Here is a 22,006-nt window from a genome sequence, read left to right as displayed (position 1 = left end):
CTAACACATTTTAGAATTGAATAGAAAATGCTCAGGTGTTCTCCCAACATTGATGTTAAAATATTGCCAAGAGAGCAAACTTAGATCTTTCTTTATTGGAAAATGTTTATACTGATTATGAAAGTTTAAAGAGATACTTTTGAAATAGAAGAGGAAAAATTGTTTATCTTTTATTTCATAATAAAAAAATAAGTATAAGAAAACTCTTATGAGAAAACTAGCATTGCAGTTTTTACTTTGGAAACAGGTTATTCATAATTTACTTTATAAAATGAAGTTTTCTCTTATTCTTTATAACAGGTTGTTATCTTGTTAGAAATCTCAGATTATTGGTATTAAACATGTTTATACTATCAACAACTATCCTTTTATTTGAAGTAAATATTTATCATATGAAAACCCTTTTTTTAATGAAAATTTTTCAGATGAAAATGTGAAAAATTTTATCGGGTTTGATTACTCTAAATAAATATAAAATGAATGCAGTGAACGCTTTATAATGTTTTTTTTTTTTAATTTTATAGATGTTGTTAAATGTTTAATCAGAAGAATTATTAGATCAGATATAGATAAATTCTCTTGGTTTTTATTTTGCAGATTAACACATAAGCTTTAATTTTGTACATTAGAATATTTAATAATTGTAAATAGAAATATGAAACATTCCAAATCTAATCAGCATTTGAACACATGATCTGTACAAAATGCTGTTATTATTATCACTGTGCAATGGAGGCCAGTAAAAATTCTAATTTTAGTAAAAACTTGTTAACCTGACTGTTTTAGTGGCTCAATCATTACTATCATTCTCTTCCAAGCTGAGCATCCCAGGTTTGATTTCCAATAAAATTCTTAATTTTTATGAAGTGATAGAACAACAATCTTATGTAGTCTTACTATAAATAAAAGCATATACCATAATAAAACTTAAAAATTTCATAAACATTTTAAGGTGATAAATGACATTAAAAAAAAAGAAAAAAAAAGAACTTATTACAAGCATTCACGTTAAGAGTTGAAGAGCAATAGAAAATTTCTTGCAAGTTCAAATCTGTTTAATGTTATGAAAGATAAAAACATTTAATTAAATTCTGATAGATAGAAAAAAGTTTGGTTATTTGATACTATTGGAAAAGGATAATCTGTATTACATTTGTTGGAATATTGTATGCAAGGTAACTACAGAATGGCTGCAAAGATTTTCATGGAGTAAGTAGCATTGAAAGATTTGTCTGTAACTTAAATGGTGTTAGAAAAAGGATAATTTAAAAAAAAATCAACATGTTAGATACTGTACTAATTTCTATAACAGAAAAATTAAAATTTTTTAACTTGCAAGTTGATTTCAAATAAAAATTCTTAAAATGCAGATCTTAACTAAATAGATATATATATTCATGGGATCTGTATCAGTATTGTAAGTGTAAAATATTATAATATAAAAAACAAATTTAAAAGTAAAAATAATTAAATAAATTTCAAGAAATATATATATATATATTTTAAATCAATAAATATGAATAAAAAATAACCAGGTTCAATAAATAACCTTAGTTATTAATAAAAACTTATATTCATAAAGTTTTCTTAGGAATAGGTAATAGAATAAAATTAAATTTTATTGTTGAAAATTCTTCAATAATGGAGATAATTTGAAATTTGTACTGAAAAAAAGATGAAATACATGTGATATAGGGTCAAGTAAGTAAGTTAACAGGTAAGTTTTAAAATTGATATAACATATAAAGTATTTACTATTTATGAAACTTCCAAGCCATTTCAAGGGATAGGGAATTCCACAGTCAGATAAAACATGATTTTCTTCTAACTTTTCTTTCATAGAAAATAAATGAGATTTACGTTTCTAATGTATGTGTTGATGTAATTTAGTAGACACTAAATAGATTTATTTTTATTTTTTATATATTGCTTGTTTGTTCATGCAGTAAACAGATTATAAATTTTCCCTATTTTAAATTTATTTTTGATATTTCATTTTCGTAGAGTTAAAATGAAATGAGTGTCTATTTTCATGAGCTGTACAATATTTTCATAAAGTACAAGCCACTCTTTGTGAAGTGTTAAAATATATAATTTGGTGTATTATTCTACTGCACTCAATATTTAGAAAATTTTAAATAAGTTAAAAGTGAAACCAGATATTTGTATTCTTTAAGGAATGCTCAAAAAAATCTTAGTGAACAATTGTTATTCAAATGAATTTACAAAAAATAAAATTGTCTCGTGTGTTTCTGTGTGTGTGTGTGTGTGTGTGTGTGTGTGTGTATATACAAAAAACTATCAATCAAATAAAGAACGCTTACTGCTTTTTTCTTTTTAAGTTTCATGAACATTTTTGCAGTGCACATTTCTTCATCAGGTGAACTGAGAGTAATTGTTTATTCCTAAACAATTGACTAATTTATAATTTTATATTTTCCACCTGATAAAGCAACGTGCACTGTGAAAAGTTCATGACTTAAAAAAAAATAGAAAGTGTTGTTCATTTGTTAGATAGTTATAATAATTTTACTGCTATGATACTTATCAATAAGTTATTATTTAATATAATACAGAATGATTCTAAATTGCACGACAATCTCTCAGGAGATGATTCCATAGTCAAAAGAAAAATGTTCACATAAACATAGATCAGAAAACTGTTTGTTAGCGAGTTTTGGCTCGTGAAACATTTAGCCCTGCTTTTTACTCCTGGGAAATTAAACTGTACTAAAATATTTGGGGTACAAGTCGAGGGGTAAATTTGGAGCTTCCTTATGGTTTTTGATCTAAGAATTGAATAAAAGTGGTCCCAGATCTCTATCTCACTTAGGTTTTAAGAAAAATGGGGTAAAACATGAAAATTCTTTTTGGAAAATACACTTTTTTAGATTTGGAATAAAATAGTTTTGTTAATTTACCAATAAACAAATAAAAATTTCTAATTAACTCTGTAGAGAATTTAATTCTAGGAAAATTTATGTAAATAATGTTTATTAAAATTAAACACAAATTTGAGAAGTTCACTTTAATAAAAAACAAAACGGACAAAGTGGATCAAAGAGTAATATGATTTTAAACTGAACAGTTACATACAAATGCTAAAAATTATAAAAATAAAGTTGGAAAACAAAATTTTAAAAAATATTAAAAAAAAATTGTGTTTTTCTTGTTTAACCCCGTTTTTCTTAAAACCTAAGTAAGATAGAGCTCCTACGTATATAAGTAAGTACAATAAACCTAAGTAAGATAGATATAGAGTGGTCTAGGAACACTTTTATTCAATTTATTAGATCAAAAACTATTAGGCGGCACTAAATTTACCTCGATTTGTACCTCAAGACTTTTAGTACGGTTTACTTTCACACAGGAAGCAGAAAGCAGGGCTAAATGTTTCGCGAGCTAAAGCTCACTTATGAACCGTTTTATGACTTATGTTTATATTAACTTTTTTTTATTATTTTTGGCTACAGAATCATCTCCCAATAGATGTAGTGCAATTTGGAATCACCTATATATATATTTTTATTTGCCTTTTCTAATTTTTTTTAACTATAAAATTGTTTGTTAAAGTTATGTTACCTATTGTTTTATATATATGTACTTGATTATCAGAGCTGTGTTATTTTTCTCTATTTAATTATTTGATTATCATAATTTTATTAATTTCATGTTTTACATAATTTTTTTATTTTATATCACATAAAATATTATAAATTATTTTATGTATAAAAAAAGATATTGCAAGAATAAACATTTTCATTTTAATGTATAAATTTATATGATCATTTTGTTTATTGTATTACAGTATTTTAATTAATTATTATTCATTATTTTGAATAAAAATTATTTATAATTAAAAAAAAATATGTACTATTCTATTTATTATTATAGCTTATTTGTGTTATATTATTTTTATTATCAATCTTACTTTTGAATGTGACATATAAAGTTATAGGATTTATTGCATAAATATATGCTCAATCTTGGTAAAGAAAAAGTAATAATTTGAGGAAACATTGCTTTTAGCATAAAAAAATTTCTAGTTAAGAGTTATGGAATTCGATTTCAAAGAATTTGCAACTGTATAATATTAAATGAATTTTACAAAAAATAATTATATTAAATATTTTCATATTAATAGTTAATAGGTAATTCAAGGTTACTTCACCTACCTCCTCCTGCTTTTAGGCATTCAATTCTTGCTTCTGCCTTTAACTTTGCAGTCTGAAAAAGAACTTCAGTTAATTAATACTAACTAAATAACAATATTGTTTACAGACTACTAATTTCTGAACTGCTAACTTTGCTAACTTATAAAAATAATTATTTTTTGGTAAAATTAGTTTTATATTATGAAAACCATAAAATATTTTATGGTTTATACTTCTTTCTTTGTTTGAATGTTTTTATTTCATCATGTTTTATTTTTTATCAGAATTCATTTTATATAACAGTTATTTATTTTTATTGTTAGGTCCATAAACCCTGTAAAAGAATTTCTTTATATCCATCTAGAAAAAAACCTTGGTAATTTTTTGGTGTTAGAAACTAGTTTCCAGTATGGTTACAGTACAGACAATAAAGCAAAATGTTTTCAAAATTAATTGAAGTAGTTTTATCCTGCTGTGAATCATTACAGGATAAAATAAAAATTATACAATATAGTTGTCGTAAAAACTATATTATCATTTATACTCAGAGTGCTGATGAATTATTTCAAAATTATTTTAAAAAGAAAAAAATTGGCTGATTATTTTTACACCATAAATTTTTCTTTTTTTTAATATATTTTATTTTTATGTTTATATTTTAATTAACTCTTAAATGTTGTTGGCTTCAGTTGATTTTTTTTTATACTTATAATAAAGAATTTATTGAATACATAGTATGTGTGTGTATATATATATATATGTGTGTGTGCGCGCGCGCGCGTGCATGTCCATCATTTATACATTTATAGTAATTTATATTTTATAAAAAAATATACTTTCATTCAGTTATTTTTATTTATAGTATTATGGTATTTTGAAAGGATATAAATTGTATAAGGATGATGATATAAAAAGCATTAAATTTTTTAAATGGGATATTGATTGAAACTTGCTTTGACAAAACAGGACAATAGACTCTTCTGGTTCGGCTTTTCATTATAATTAAACTCAATTGTTAAGCACATAAAAAGGTATTGGTAGTATTTATACTTACTTTTTTCTAATATTACATTATTCATACCCTTATTTTTATTATTATTTGTAAAATATTTGATGATAATAATAGTACTATACTGTCTATAATTTATTTATAAAATATAAAGCTTTCTTCGTTTGATTACATTTATAAATATGTTTAAAAAATCAAAAATTTATTTTTGATAATTTTGTTATTTATGCTAACGCTTAAGAGTCAATTTTTTAAGAATTTAAGCACTGATAAAAGCTTTAAAATTATGTTTCTATATTAGAGTTTCATTTTCAATCATCTCAATCACCTAAAATTTCAATTTATAAAAAATAGTCTGAAAATCATCAAGTATGGAGAAGTATTAATAATAAAATTAAGAACTACTTTGTAATGTTTTATATGTTTGTGGTCGATGTTGACATTTAATGAGATTTAACTTGTTTGTTTATACAAGCAGTTCATTAATGAAATTCTTAAGATATGATCTAATACTAACTGCAGACAAGATTGAATGCATTTACTCTAAAGGTAGTATAGAGTAAATTTCATTAATGGTATACCTGAAGTGACAGTCTGACATTTTACCAATTGAATTATTTGACTTGACAAGATGATATTTTATCAAGTGAATTTTTTTATTGGATAAATTACAGCTAACCAGTTTGTTGGAAAATTGAAATTTTTAAACTATTTTTCTTTTCTTTTTAATATTGCAAAACATTTTTAATCGACTTCAAAAAAAGAAGGTCATTAATTCACCCATTAAACAGATCACGCATGCGTGGGCACACCCACACATATGTATATTTATATGTATAAAATTTTATTCATAGTATATTTTATGTTTGTTCAAGCCTTGTTGATGGTTTTAATTATATTTTCCAGCAAAAAATCTTCTGGTCCTGCTGGAACTTTTTTTAGATAAGTTAAACTGAAGATTATATTATGAAAAATTACAGTTTATAAAAACAATTGAAGACATTTTTTATTTGTTCTCATTGCATAGCATTGAATTGTTAAAACAGCCAATTTCATTCTGATATTCAAAGCATTTTTAATGGAAAGATTTACAAATTATTTAGAAAATATTTACTTGAGTAAAGAGATACTACGTATTCCTTATCCTTCACAGCCATAGCTCAATCTTTATGTGTCCTTTCTCTTTATTCATTTTTTTATGTTCATTACAGGATGTTTTTGTCTTTGAATTTTATGAATAACTTTATTTCCTACAACTGCATTTTTTTTGTTAAGCCCATCATTTTTTTAAATGAAAATAAAATAAAATATTAAAAATGAGACTTTAAAACTAATAAGACCTAAAAAAGTAATTTCATTCATTATCTTAACTTTAACATTTTTTAAAATTAAGTTGTCATAATTAAGCATTGGAAAGTTGTTGGTAGTTTAATTTGGTGAGAATTACTAAGATTTAGAATGTAAAGAATTTATTTATTTATTTTTTTTTTTATTATAAGAATATTTAATTCATATTCTAAGAACATTAAACTGATTCTTAATTCAGGTATTGTATTGAAATGTAAGTTAAATAAAGGATATTTTAATTTATTAAATGTACCAAAAAAAAGATAGTATGAATAAGACCAAATGTTAAATTTCCACTACATTATAATTTATTTATTTTTACAGGTAACGTTGACACTCACAGCAATGACAGTAATTTCAGGTTATATTATTTATCAGTTATCATTCTGGGGCTGAATTTCTACATTTTGTGATGTCTGATTAAATTTGTTGTTTTTTTGCAATTGAAGTAAGTATTTCCTCTGTAAATTGAGTAATGATTATAGACCTATCCTTTTATAGAATTAGGTATTATGTTTTATGTTTCTATATGGTTTTTTATACAATGTAATAATGATAATTTTTGTTAAATTATTGAAAATAGTTTTATCTGTTTTATCAGTTCTGAAGCTTTGTGATTTTTTATCATTTTATCTGAGCATAGTTAAAACCTTATCAAGAGAGCTGTGGAGTCATCCAAATAAAAAGAAAAGGATTTTTGAGATTAAAGAAAAAGTGTAACTCACTTTGATATCAGAATTATTATTTGTTCAATATATATTTAATTTTAATTATTTATTAGTCAGTCAGGGATTGCTTCACTCGCCCAACCATCTAGCCAGGGGTCTCCACTGTGTGGATCTTTAATGCGTTCCTATCCTCATGTTTGTGAGAATATTAAGTAAGTACTTATAGATATTTATTAAAGAAAAAAAGATTAGTAATTTTACTTAATTGTATTTTTGTTGCCATGGTGATAGAAAATAGAAATGTGAGCACATATAGCAAACAAACCAATGCACCATGCTTTTTTATTGGACAGATTATTATAACAATATTTATTAATTAGTGTGATTTATTAACATTAATTTTTTTTTTATTAAAAATAATTTTTATCCATTTTAAATGTTTAGAAAAATTTTCTTTTAAAACATTAATTAAAACAGAAAAATTTAATATTTTATTAACAACACAATATATCAAATGCAATTGTACATTTAAATTGAAAATAAAGTTTATGTAAACTGATAACTCTAACTGAGTTACATATCACATCGTAAGGTCTGAGATAATAATTGGATGAATACAGGACAAACCAATTGGCATGATTGCACTTATGTTTAGTTGTGCTGAATTCACAATTGGTCTTGAGTATCTGAAGCATTGTATCAATATACTGTATATTGACTTATTGATATTGAGCGATTGGTATGGTTGTGCTGCAGCAGACTGTATAATCCCACTACAAAAGATTTTAAATCTGAAAGAATTGTAGATAACTTTAATACATTTAGTGAACTGAATTTTTAATATTATATGAATTGAACTTTATATACCCTAAAAAAAATTATTTATGATATATTTTTTAAAGTCTTCTAATATAAGAGAAAAAAAATATATATGTTTACTTACTGGAAGAATATTAATGATTTAACTGTATTGTTGAACTGATATTTTAATAGTACCGTAATACTTTTATCATTGAATGAGTAAAGTATTTTTATAGCCTATATCAGAGTTTATGGAGATAAATGCAATATTTATAATGAATTTTTTTTATTTAAATTAAAAATAAGTAGCTATTAAAAGAAAATTTAATATAAACTGAGCTTTTCAATGTCAAAGATAGATACCATTATCACCATAATTAAAGATTTATAGTTGAGATTCCATTGTTATTTCACAAACGTAACCAATATTGAAGATACAATTAATTTCTTCATCCCATACTGCCTTTCTCCGCTGTAATGGTAGTTTAGCAATACCAGGAACGACTCAGGACATAGCATCACAGAAATTGATGGATATGATGTAAGTAAAATAACAACAATATCATATTTAAAGATTGGTTCCAGTAAATTACCAAATTTAAATGATGTAGGGTATAGTCTCACTAGTTATTTTTGACATTTATTAGTGGTAAATGTCTACAACAATCAGTAATACAAAAAATTTATTAAAGTCTGTGTTAGTAAGCGTTATAACTACTTTTTACTACTATGTACTTAATTTAATTTAATATCTAAAAAAATATATATATATACATAAAATATTATTTTTAATGACAACTGACCTTATTGGTTTTTTAACATTCATACTTACTCTTTTGAATGTTTTTAGTGATTATTATTTTAATGAATTAGTTTTTTTATATTGAAAGTAATTAAAACATCGATAAAAAAGATTATTTTAACATTTTTATGAAAGAAGTATTATTTTTTAACATTTTCAAGATTGTTTTAATGTTTTTATTTTAAATTTCTCTAATAAAGTGATAAAATATTTTACAGTTAAGATGCACTACTAAAATTTAAATATATTTATCAGAAATATTTAAGTTATAATAATAATAATTTATGTTTAATAATAATAATAATAATAATAACATTATTAGACTAATAACGTTTAATGTTATTAAACTTACCTCTGATCTCCTAATATTTTGTTTTAATTCGTCTATTTTTGTTTCTAAATCGGGCCCATTCTGATCATTGGGATCAACCTGTAAACAAATAGACTAAATTAGTGAAATGATGGTGGTGTTTATTTTTTTTTAAATGTTCATTTCTTTTATTGTAAATTGTTGTTTTTAAAAAAAATAAATTTTTTTTTTCAGATCAGTATATAGGTATTCATTATATAAAGGTGTTTCAGAAAGGATGCAATCCTTAAAATGAGAGTGTTTTACATACATACTGGTAAATTTTAGGACTATTATGAGATAACAACCTGTACTCAAAATTTACTATATTATTAAGAAGGGAAACCTTAATGTAGTTAAAGTTGTCTTGCCTTAATGTAATTTTGATATCTATATCTTTGTATCATGTTAGCTCTATTGTTTTTCAAGGATGTGTTTGTTATGGAGACTTATTTTGTATACAGATATTTCAAATTTGTGAAAGACAAGTTTCAGTTAAAATTTCCCCAACAAATCTATTGTTAATAAATATGCACTGGTGTTTGATATGTAAATCCTAAGTATGAATTTGGTAGTATAAATTACATTTATGATATGTAAATTTCAGTTTGAGTTGAAGGTGCAGAATGAAAATGCCAAAGCCTACCTTTTCTATTAACTGTAGCAGTTAGCAAGAATTCAAAAAAGTGTTTAACATTTACTAAAAAAAAATCTTCAAGATATCTCCATAGATTTTTTTATTAATATAGTTTGCTTTCAAGACTACAAAAAAATTAAAATTTTTTGTCCTGGTGATGTTAATGAAATACAGTATTGAAAAGAAAACCCACCAGGTTGGTCTAGTTGTGAATGAGGTCTTCCCAAATCAGCTGATTTGGAAATCGAAAGTTCCAGGGTTCAAGTCCTAGTAAAGTCAGTTATTTTTACACGGATTTGAATACTAGATCGTGGATACTGGTGTTCTTTGGTGGTTGGGTTTCAGTTAACCATACATCTCAGAAATGGTCAACCTGAGACTGTACAAGACTACATTTCACCTAGACTCATAGATATCATCCTCATTCAAAATAATACCTGATGGTGATTCCCGGAGGCTAAACAGGAAAAAAGCTATTGAGGAGACAAAACTGAAAAATTTTTCAAACACTGTCACTGTTTTTGATAAAATAGGTGCTGGTTCATGTTTATTTTTACATTCTCAGCTACAGCAGCAGAATAAGCTGCTATAGCTATAATGGGAAAATCTATAGATTGGTCAAAAAAATTGGTCTTTTTTTACATTTAAGGAGTCATTTAAACTTTTTTTTTTTTTTTAAATAAATAAATTTAATTAGGTTGTAAATAATCTGTGAAAAAGATTTTTTATTCCAATGTTCCTAAGTCCAAAAAATCATTTTTTATCAGACAGATGTTTGTTTTTGTGTATAAATGCATCCATGTATGTTTTACCTTGTTTTTCACAGTTATGTATGGGTGTGTGTTGGTCTTATAACTGTGGATCCCATTAACGGATTTCCTTCGTACTTTGTTGATAGGTACTTTAGGGGGGAAAGATTGTATCAAAATATGTTGCAAAAATTTGAAATGTTCTGGCCGAAATAAAATTTAAAATCTTCACTGGGACACTTAGAAAAAAATTTTCTTACAAAACTTGAAGTTTTTTTTATCAAGATTAAAAGTTAGCAAACATTTTTATTTAGTATTCACCCCCTTTCTAAAAAAAAATCTTCATATATTTTTTTCTTTTTTTTAGCAATATCTTCCTTCAGAAAAGAAATTAATGGGAGTGTATGCAACTCTATTTTCTACATCAACAGTGGTTCAAACCATTGTAAACATTTTTTACCCATACAATCCAATGGTGTGTTATAACAAAAAGTAATTTTTTAAAAATGTATTATTAATTTAAATCCATCTCGCAAGTTACCCATTGAATTTAAAATCTAAAAATCTTAATTTTTTTGATAGCCCTTAACTTACAGTCCTTAGTATTTCTTAATTAGCCAAAAATGTTCACCCCTTCTTAGAAAATTACAACTTATTATTAAGAACTAATTATTTAGAATTATGGCATACTTCAAATTTTTAAAACAATTTTAAAAAGTTCTTATTTTAAATTTATTATCACCACTTACGGATTATTTGCTTAAAATCAATGTTTGCTTCCCTTTGAGTATGGGAACCTTCAAATGAAAATTTTTTTGCAATTTCAAATTTTTAATGCCCAAAATGTATTTTGTTAAACAGTAAAATCCACTAAAATAACTTAATAACACTCCCTTTATGGGTGCTTCCAAATTTTTAAAATATTAATAAGATTTTTTAATTTTGATCTTAATTTAATTAAAATCAATTTTAGTGAATATTGCAATCATTAGAAAATGTCTCCTGATGCATGAGCCCCCAAATTTGAAAAAGTTAAAAAAATATTTTTTGAATTTTTATGCTAATATAAGTTAAAAATGTTGGTTATTGCTTTCTTTTGTTAAGCATCTTGGGTTCAAAATTAAAATGAAATAATAACAAGTAATTTTATATTCAATAAAAAAAAATTTTAATGAACAACATAAAATTGATTACGATACATGATTTTTTTTAATATGTCAATTCAAAAATGACTGAAGCTGGCTAATTGAACATTTTTGAATTATTTTATCATAAAGTTGCAAATAAAACTTAAAATGATTGAACACACTGGCCTTCGTGGCATGAGTGATAGCGTCTTGGCCTTTCATCCAGAGTTCCTGGGTTTGAATCCCGGTCAAGCTTGGCATTATTCATATGCTACAAATAATATACCATTTCCATATCCCACACACAAGCTTGAAGCTTATGTCCCATGATATAATCAAGCAAAAAAAAAATTGAAATTGAAAGTTTTTTAAAAAAATGAATTGCATAACTTGACCAGTGTAGCCGAGAAAATTATCCAAGCCATGTTATTCTAGACAGGAAAGCTGAATGTGAAATGGAAAATGTACTCTTACTTTTCATAAACTAATCATTATACATCCATAAAATTGGTGTTGAGTTTGCAATTTCCTATTGCAATATAACTGGCTCTTTATTTTTATTTTCAAAATGGTCCTGTTTGTCATACGGTTAATAAGAAGATAACCATGAAATTTGAGTCTTACATTGTGGAATAATAATTCAAATATGCATTATCGATAAGTCAAGTTGTGTCCTTGTTGAAAAATTTGTTTAGATTATATAAAATATTAATAATTATACTATTCCATGATAATCAAAGGAAGTATTTTTATATTTACCAGAAAGAAAAATTATTAAAAAACTTTGATCAAAGTGGAGTATCAGAAAATATAAAAGATTTTATGTTAATATTATTACTGTGGAAGCAGTAATACTGTACATAATGGTCAATTACTAATTAGAATTTTGATCGAAAGTGTAATTAAACATTCCAATATGACAAGCCCTAATTGGTGAATGAATCATTTATATTATTGATTTGGTTGTTATAGTTTGTATAAATAATTTTACATCATTTCTAGTTATTGAAATTATGGAATAAGTGGTTGAATTATTCAGCTTTACACAACAAAATTAGTACATTTAAAACCAGTCTTTAATAATAATTTTAATTATATTGTATTCAAATTTGTATCTTTAATTTTTACTGGTTTTCCTTTACCTATAATTTTAATTTATTTACCCTGTAAAAATAATATGTATTTTAATATTATGGTTATGCAGTAAATATTCCAATATTCACTTGTAAATTGTAGAAATGATAGTTTTAGAATCATCAGTTCTTAATATTCATTTAGAATGAATACAATGCATTCTTTCTCATTTGGTTTGTTGCTTCATACTGTCTACTCAATTTTTTTTTTGATACTGTAGTGCAGATAAAAAATTGAAGTAAAAATTCTCATCAGAGCTGCTTTCTTTGAAAGTAGTGATGTTCCCTACACAACCCATAATGATGATAAACAGAATAAAGAATAAATGTCACTTATAGAACTAAGTATCTGAAGTTTGACATACCAATATGTGTTGTATATTTTGTTTAATGAATGTGGCAACATGAAACCACTTCACTCCTCACTTTCCTTATAAGCTTGGCATGGGATGCTTATTATTTTGAGAATTGTTCTCAGTTTTAGAAGAAATACTTTGGTTATGGCACATAACATTCTTATTTTATGTATAACGTTCATCGTCATTCATAGTCGTTCATAGTCAACTTTGAAGGGGATAAAATAATTTTTATCTCTAATTGTAGCTAAAAAAAAATTGACGAGTATTAAATCTAGTGTTTAGAAATTTATTTTAACTTGCAGGAGCTTTATATGTTAACTGTGACATTTTTTTTACATTTAGATTTCAGTAGTACTAATGCTACATGTAATTGTCAAACAGTTATGACTAGAAATTATATTATGCTGTTGATAAAAAATCTGAATTTAACACTGATTTCTTGTTTAATTATTTTAAATTGTATGTATGGGATCCTGCCAGAAACCATCATTTTTGTTTTCTATATTTTTATTTTTAATATTATAATATTTAAATTTTCTACTTATAGGGATTGATTTAACATTTAAATATGATATAAACAATTATTTCATTAAAATTACATTTACAATAATTTCTGTAAAAATAATTAATTGTAATAATTATTGTTTATATTAATTATTCTGTACATTTTGCCTACGTTTACATTTAAATAAATTGGAAAATTTTAAATAAAATTTACCATTTAAAAACAATAATGTAAATAAAATTTTGATAAAATCTTTTTATCTCATTAATATAAATAAAATTTAATTATTGTTTATGAAAAACTTAAAAATTTAAAGTTATTGAAAAATTTAATATGGTCATAAAAAAATGTTTAATTATGATTATTCATTTATCAGTGAATATTTATTGGCCATGCTTATGGCCAATGAGATTATGCCATGAAATATTTTTTTTTGGAAAATGTCATGCTTATATTGCAAACGCAGGGTAAAAATTGATTTATCAATTTCTTTTTATAGACTATTAATTCTTCACATAAGCTTAAAGATGAGTGGAAATTAGTATAGACATTTTTGTAATATATGAAATTCCATGCCTGACCAAGGACCCATATTCTTCAAGGTGTAAGCCAGGATACTACCGCTCTGCAATGAAAGTCAGCATTCCAGCTTTATATTATAGATATTTATATAAGACCCATACCCATAATGGTTGTAGGTGACTGAAAGCTTCTCTTAAAAATCACATAATCACCATCAACGTTAAAAAAAAAATCCCATGCCAGACATACTGAGAAAAGTAAGAAGTAAGGTGGTTTCCCATTGCCTCTTTGCAAGCATATTGTGCTTTATATTAGCATGCAAATCCCATTGCAATGGAAATGATTATCAGACCTATTACTGATACCATAGAAACTGCTCACATAGAAACTAGCTATATGTTAAACATCATTATTCTCACAAAAAAAAAAATGTTAAATAGTGTTTCTTATACCTCAGGTTTTTCACATGTATCACAATAATAAGAAATACTGGGACAGATGTTGTAAAGCAAGAAATTAATGTATTTCTTTATCAAGAAAATATAATATACGTGTTGCTCTACTTAGTAGGAGACATCATACAGAGCCTTCACAAAAGAATTTCAGGGCAGTAGGGAAATTTTGAGAAGTTATGTTGGTAGCCCTAATAGCCTCCAACCTAAAAGTTTATGTAACAGCAGTTAAACTACGACAGCAGTCTTTGTATTGTTGCTAAGGTGTGGTTAGTTCATTACTATGTTCACTATTCAACAAAAAGGAAAGTGTGTTTTGAAGCGTTTTAATTACAATTAAAGTTGTAATTTTAGTTCAGTGTGAATATGAAAAAGGGCCACCACATGAAAATAATATACAATGTTGGTTTAATCAGTTCAAAGAAATTGGATATGTTCTCTAGAAAAAATCAACTTGCAGACCAAGAGTATCAGACAAAACTGTTAACGAATTAGACAGTCTGTAATCAGAAGTTCTAAGAAATCCATTTCTTGTTGAAGACTTGAGTTAGATATTCCGAAAACAACAATCTACAAAGTTTTACACAAAAGATTGAAATCACATGCATGTAAAATCCAGTTACTGGAGGAATTGAAACCTGATGATTGAGAAAAACTTTTCAATTTTACTGTTGAAATATTCCACAAAATTAATGAAAATGAATCATTTTTATATGATATAATTTTTACGGATGAACCTAAATTTCATATTAATGGGTGTATTAACAGACATGATTCATGAATATAGGGATCCGAAAACGTACATGTAATTTTCGAGAAAGATGTGACATGTCTAAAGTTAATGTTTGGTGTGGTATATTGAAAAATCATGTAATAGGGTATTTTTTCTTCATTGAAGAAAACCGTTAATGGAAATGTTTCTCTCGATATGTTAAACAATTATTGCTTTCCTCAACTGGATGAACTCAAAATCATATAATGAATTCATTTCCAACAAGGTGGCACATCCACGCATTTCAATATGTTCATCAGCCAGGCTTTGAATGGTAAATTTGAACATTATGGATACATCGGCAAGGACCTACACCTTGGCCTCGAAGGAGTCCAGACCAGATAACTTGTGATATTTTCTTGTGGGAGTATAAAAAAAAACATTGTTTATTTGCAAAAAATATGCGACGTATGTCACTTAAAGAAAAGGATTAATGAAACAATTGTAACCATAACAGAAGATATGTTAATTTTGGTTATGGACAAAAACTGAGTATTGATTAGACATTTGCTGAGCAACTAATGGTACACATATTGAAATTTATTACTTATATAAAAAAATTGTTTGAGATGGTGAATTTGATAAACTTCAACTCAAACTATTTTTGTTTTCATTTAATCCATATTCAAAACCCCACCATTTTTTTATGAAGACCCTGTATTATATACCTATGTGTAATTATAAATGTTTTAAATAAATAGGATTAGTATGAAGAATTCTAAGAAATATTATTCACTTGAAATATTAGGAAATACTGACTTATGTATCCTTATTTCTACATATTTGTTTATCCTAATCCATCTTGTTGAATTCCAGTCTTATTATTTGTGTAAATGTTTATTTATGAGAATATTAAAGTGGATATGCTAATGTAATTGCATTACTGTTTAAAAAATGCGTTTATAAATTGGACTGCTTTTTATGTTTACATGAACATCTGTCATTTGATGTGTCGTTTAAAATAAAAATTATAGTAAATTTTTTTTACTAGTATTACACTATATTTTTCAGTAAAATAAAAAAAATTATTATAGTTATAAAAAATTAAAATTAATTTTATAATTTTAACTCTCATTGAAATAGTAAACACAATAAAATAGAATATAAATTTTTTTTTAGAAACTGTTAAAAGTTCGGGCAAACTATGTCTATAAATGATAATCTGCCACCCCTACAACTAGTTGGATTCAATTCCTACAACTTTATATAAATTAACTATCAGTAATCTCTTTCCCTAGAAAAGTTGGTTTGTAATTTACATAATTAAACTATTATTTTATTGGTAAATTTTTATTGCAATATTTCCAAATTTACATTTTAAACTTTTGTCAGGTTCTACCGACTTGCTTGTTAAAATTATGTTATGGTTAACCAGAATTCTGTAATATACATAAAACAAGGTAAAGGAAGTGATTACTTTTTGCCAAAGATGTGAATGATGTATGAAAGATGTATGTAAATTTAAGAATTGAGCAATTTCTTTCAGTTTGTTGGTGTCAAGTGTTCTTTTTTTTCGTCTGTTAGATTTCAGGAAAGAATGAATGAGTCAAAGAATTTCAATAAAGCACTCAGTCTTTATAGATCAAAGGATAGTTCTAATATATATCAGTGTAATGCTCTTTCAAAAGAATTGTCATTTTTTCAAAGAATTGACTACAATGGAGAATATGTAATTAAATAAAAAGTAATTTTAGATTTTTTACAAAGTTAAGAAATTAAGCTTTTTACTTTTATATTTGCTGATCAACTGGAAATAATCAGAATTTTCATTATTAAGTTGAAAAGTAAAAATGTATAAAAAATCAATAAAAAAACTTGAAAGCAAAGTTTTGCAGAAATAATTTCATATAATTTGTAGGCTTACCTTATATCCGGGATTAGCCTGGACAGTCCTGGTTTTTTAGTTCTGTCAGGGGTTTGAGAATTTTATGACTGACAAGGATTTTTTTTAATTTTAGACCAATATGTTCGACATCGCATTTTTAAACATTCTCTTACGGCTGTGCATCTCTCAGTCGACCTTGGAGCAAGCACCGTCATCGATTTTTACGAGGCATGGCTACCGGTCTTGTCACAACCTTTTACTTAGTCATTTGATAACACAACAGGGGCAATGTGTTTATGTTGTTTTTGTGTTTGTAGTAACTCGTCTACACGCTTTTGATCATTTTATCTCTATTCATTTTTAGTCTCATCGTTAAGCAATGGGCAAAAGAAAATGTGTTTAATGTTAACTTGCAACAGGAATAAAAGTTTTTGAAATTGTGTAATGACTAACAATGAATCTGTTTATTGCACTCTATGTACTGGAGAATTTTCTGTTACTCATAAAGGAAAGGGTTATATTGAAGACCATGTGAAAACAACTAAACATAGAAGTGCTATTAATGCTATTAATAACAGTGAACTGGAGTGTGCTGCTAAAGAAACTACATTTTCATACCACACTGCTAGACACGAACTCAGTTTCAAAACATCAAACTGCACTTCTAAACTGCTTAAAAGGTTATATGACCCAAAATTTTCATCTGCTAGAACCAAATCCGAGGCAATTATTGTTAACGTTATTTTGCCATTTATATTTGACAATGTGTTGCGCTCTTTGGAAAACATTAATTATATCACAGTAACGACGGATAGCTCAAACAGAAATGAAGTAAAACTTGTTCCAATTTTTGTAAGATATTTCAGTCTAGAGTTGGTTTGTTATACTGCCGATAACAATAGCAGTGTTTTGGTGGTATGAAGAGAAAGGGGAATGAAAATGTGTTCAGAAAAGTTCAAAGTGATTTATATAGTCCTGTTTTAGGAACTGATTGTTCAACCAACATTGTACACAATTCAGTGCATACAGCATGTGATTCTCTACCCCTGGCCACAGAAGTTATTGTTATAAAAATTTATAAATATTTTCACATATATATAATAAGAGTAACGAAACTTAGAGTTCTATGAATTTGTGGAAACGGATTATAAAAAAGTATTATCTCATAACAGCACATAATTTCTTAGTTTTTTACCTGCAATTGAAAGAATTCTTTCCATTTTTGATGGCCTAAAATCATACTTCTTATCTTGTGACAAATGCCCAAAATTATTATTTGATTTTTTTTGAAAATCTAGAAAGCGAACTGTTTTTGAAATTTTTATATGGTACTCTACAGTTATTTAATAATGCAGTTCTGAAATTGGAAGCTAATTCTATCAGAGCAACACAAAAACCCATCAAAGAATTGCTATTGCACACTAAAAGAAAATAATGATGTTCAGGAGTACATTGTTGAACCAATTATCAAAACTAAAAAGTAGGTTGTGGTTCAAGTTCTGAAAAAGTACTAGTTACTATATAAGTGGAAAGCAGTTTTTTAAGGTGTTTCAAAAGGACTGCTATTTCATGTTGCAATATTTCTGAAATGGCTGAATTTGCGATGTCTTTGCCTGGGACATCTGCTCCAGTTGAGAGAGTTTTTTCAATTACGAGGAATATTTAGTCTGCAGAAAGGGGTAGACTTTCAATATCTACTGTTAAACATCTACTAAATGATAAAATTAATTCAGAACTTTCTTATCATGAATTTTATGATGTAATTAAGACAAAAAAAAACATTTCTGAAAAAGTCATGTCTAGTGAAAAATACAGCTAAATAAATAAAGTTTAATGTTTCAGTAAACTGTTAATACTTTTAAGTAATTTCAAAAATATGTCCTGGGTTGGACCCAAAAAAAATATGGTAAGCCTAATAATTTGCCTTTTCTTTCTTTATTGTACCTTCAAAATTGGCTGAATTATGGTTAAAGTGAAGGAGAAATCTATTTTTACATATATTTTATCAAATATATTTTTAAATTAAATTGAAACACTCAGTTTAATTAAAAAACTTTCAAGTTGAATAAAAATCTTCAGAAAACCTCTTTTTATTCTTCTTTTGCTGTTTAAAAACTTTTATTTGCTATTCTATTTGATAAGGCTCTGTAAAAACCTAATAAGCAAATAAAACAACCCATGTCTAACAAAATAGTCTTGGATCCCTAAATATTTCCTTATTACACCCCTTTTTATGATTATTTTTACTATACAAATTTTAAAATATGCTTGAATCCTGTTTTAAAAACAAGATCAATATAGCATTAAATCATTGGTGTCATCCTTTTTTTTTAAATTAATATTTCAAAAATTAATTGATATAATTTATTTTAAAATAAAAGAATTATCAATAATTTTAAACAAAAAAACTATCATGAATGAATTTAAACAAATGTGGCTATTTTCATAAATATTGAAATAAATTCAAAAATATTGAGGAAAATTAAATTTTAAATATGACTGTATATTAGAGTTATAAAATTGATAAAAATATAATTATTGTAGAACAAAACTTGCAGTCAAGTGATGATATCTGTTTTAAAGGAGTATTTTTAAGTGATTACTCCAGACATAGCTAATGCACTGTCATTTGGTCTGGAGAGGAAGGAAGCTGTGATGGAATAAAAACATCAAATATGAATATCTTTCTCTCAGTCTTATCTTCAAAATTTTTATTTAGCAATATTATAATTCTAAATTATCACTGTCAGCAGTTCTAGAAATAGTTAACATTTTTGAGCTGTAATATGGGGAAATTAACCTTTGTAATTGAAATAGGTATTATAACTTTATTGAAAGATAAAATTGTATTACAAGTAAAGTGTAAAAATTAAAAAAAAAATAAAACTTTTGAAATCCTCTTCAACAGTATGTAGGTGAACTGTGCTAAATTATTTCAGTTCCTGTGATGATGCAGCATGTGCCGGGGAATGCCTTCACGGCGATGGTTACTGGGCATGTTGTTTTTAGGGGAAGGTTTTTTAGTAAAACCCTGCTTAGCGAGTATTTGGCAGGAAACCTCACATACCCAGTATTATAGGCTGCTTAGTGTCTGACAGCAGGTCTTTCCTCCTTTCACAGAAAGAAATAATAAATTATCTCAGTGTATGCACTTTGAAATAAATAAGGTATTTATAGATTGAAAAGTATTCTGTTGTTTCAAAAACTGATTTTTTTTTTTTGTTGTTTGTGGGCGAAAACGCCTGGGCGTTATCTGATAAAAACTGATAAAATAAGAATGAAAGATGTTTTAAAATGCCTTACCCTTTTAAATATGTAGATATTTTACTTTGGTAGGCAGAACTCAGAGTAAAAAAAAATTAATTATTTTTCTAAGACTTTTTTAAATTTGGATATTTTTAATGGATTTCATAAAAAGATCAATGTTCTCAATTTAACCAATTTTTTTATGTCGAAAGCTTATTTTTTCATGAAAATTACCAATTTTGAAAACCTTCTTTTTTATATTGCAGAGGAAATTTAATTTGTAAGTTTTTCCACATAACTTAAATGAAAATTTTTAAATAAAAATAAAAAAAACAAATAAAAAAATAATTCAATTTTTAAAATTTTTACTTTAGAAGTTAAAGCCAAATTAAAAACAACTACCTAACCAAAAAAATCTATTTTCTTATTTTTCTAAGTTTCATTTAATTTTATGTTATGGTAGTTCTTATAGTAGTTACATAATCCTGACGATAGATACTACGTAACAAAATATTAAAGAGAGGCCAAAGTTATTAACCTGAATTCTGTAAAATGTATTTCAGTTTTGTTAAATAAGAAAGAAAGCATTATTAAAAAATCTGAAACAATGTAGCAATTGGTAGCTACTTTCCAATGAAATAACAGAATTATCTGTTCATGAATGTCATTTTGATTTATTGATTGAGTAGAAGTTGGTACTAAAAGTCTAACTTTACCTATTTTTTTGGTACAACTCCCATGTAGGAAAGACTGCTTGGAGAGTTACACAGGTATACAAGGGATACTACCTCATTAAACCCCAAGAAAGAAGTGGTTACCCTATGTATTATCAAAATATACCAGTGTGATACCATGATACCACTGATGGAACCAAAGCTGCAGATTCAACTCCATGGCATAAAACTAAGAAAGTGGGAAAAAGATGAAGAATATGATCAACCCAAAGAGAGTTTGTCAAAAAATTTTACTCACTTGCCCAAGGCTGATAGAGGTATGTTCCTGCCTGTTTTCATGGCTCAAGGTGCTAATTATTTTTTGAACATGAGATGTTAAGATGAACTGGTTTTCACTACAAATATAATCTCACTGTCAGCGATCTTTAATTGATTTGGAAATAAACATGTGACTTTAGTAAAAGAGCATTTTTAAGTTGTATCAGTTGGTCCTGAGTTCAGTTCCCGGATGTGGAATTTGGACTTATTCATCAACTATTTTATATTTGTTATACAAAAACTAATTAAATTAGTATATTGTGTTTGTCGTGATTGAACAGTAAATAAATAAATAAGTTTAACATGATTTTAAAACAAAGTGTATGTGAATTGGATTTTTTAATTACATTCAAGCTGAATACAACTATGGCTTCCACGGTATACTTTATATTTGACATTATGTCAACTGTTTTCAAATAAAAATCCAGTGTAAAACAGACTAAATATTAAATGTATGGCTTCATCATGTGTCATAGTTCTATATTCATTAATATGATTTACTAATAATGAAATGTAATGTAAAGTACAGAGTAATGTAGCTCTGTTTCATAGTTAAA

At 26.0% G+C, this 22,006-nt stretch overlaps 1 protein-coding gene across 1 annotated transcript in view; it reads right to left on the bottom strand.

Annotated features, from left to right (window-relative positions):
* nwk (FCH and double SH3 domains nervous wreck) overlaps window positions 1-22,006 on the bottom strand; it is a 421,122-nt gene that overhangs the window by 58,980 nt on the left and 340,136 nt on the right. The window contains exons 11-12 of the mRNA XM_075374151.1: window positions 9,134-9,211; window positions 4,176-4,227 (exon numbers count right to left, since the gene is read on the bottom strand). Coding sequence (XP_075230266.1) covers window positions 4,176-4,227; window positions 9,134-9,211 — 130 coding nt within the window. The remainder of the gene's footprint in view (window positions 1-4,175; window positions 4,228-9,133; window positions 9,212-22,006) is intronic.

This window comes from Lycorma delicatula, chromosome 8, assembly GCF_047948215.1.
Source record: "Lycorma delicatula isolate Av1 chromosome 8, ASM4794821v1, whole genome shotgun sequence".
NCBI lineage: Eukaryota > Metazoa > Arthropoda > Insecta > Hemiptera > Fulgoridae > Lycorma > Lycorma delicatula.
The sequence above is the reverse complement of the archived record's forward strand: the minus strand, read 5'-3'. Positions and strand labels throughout refer to the sequence as shown.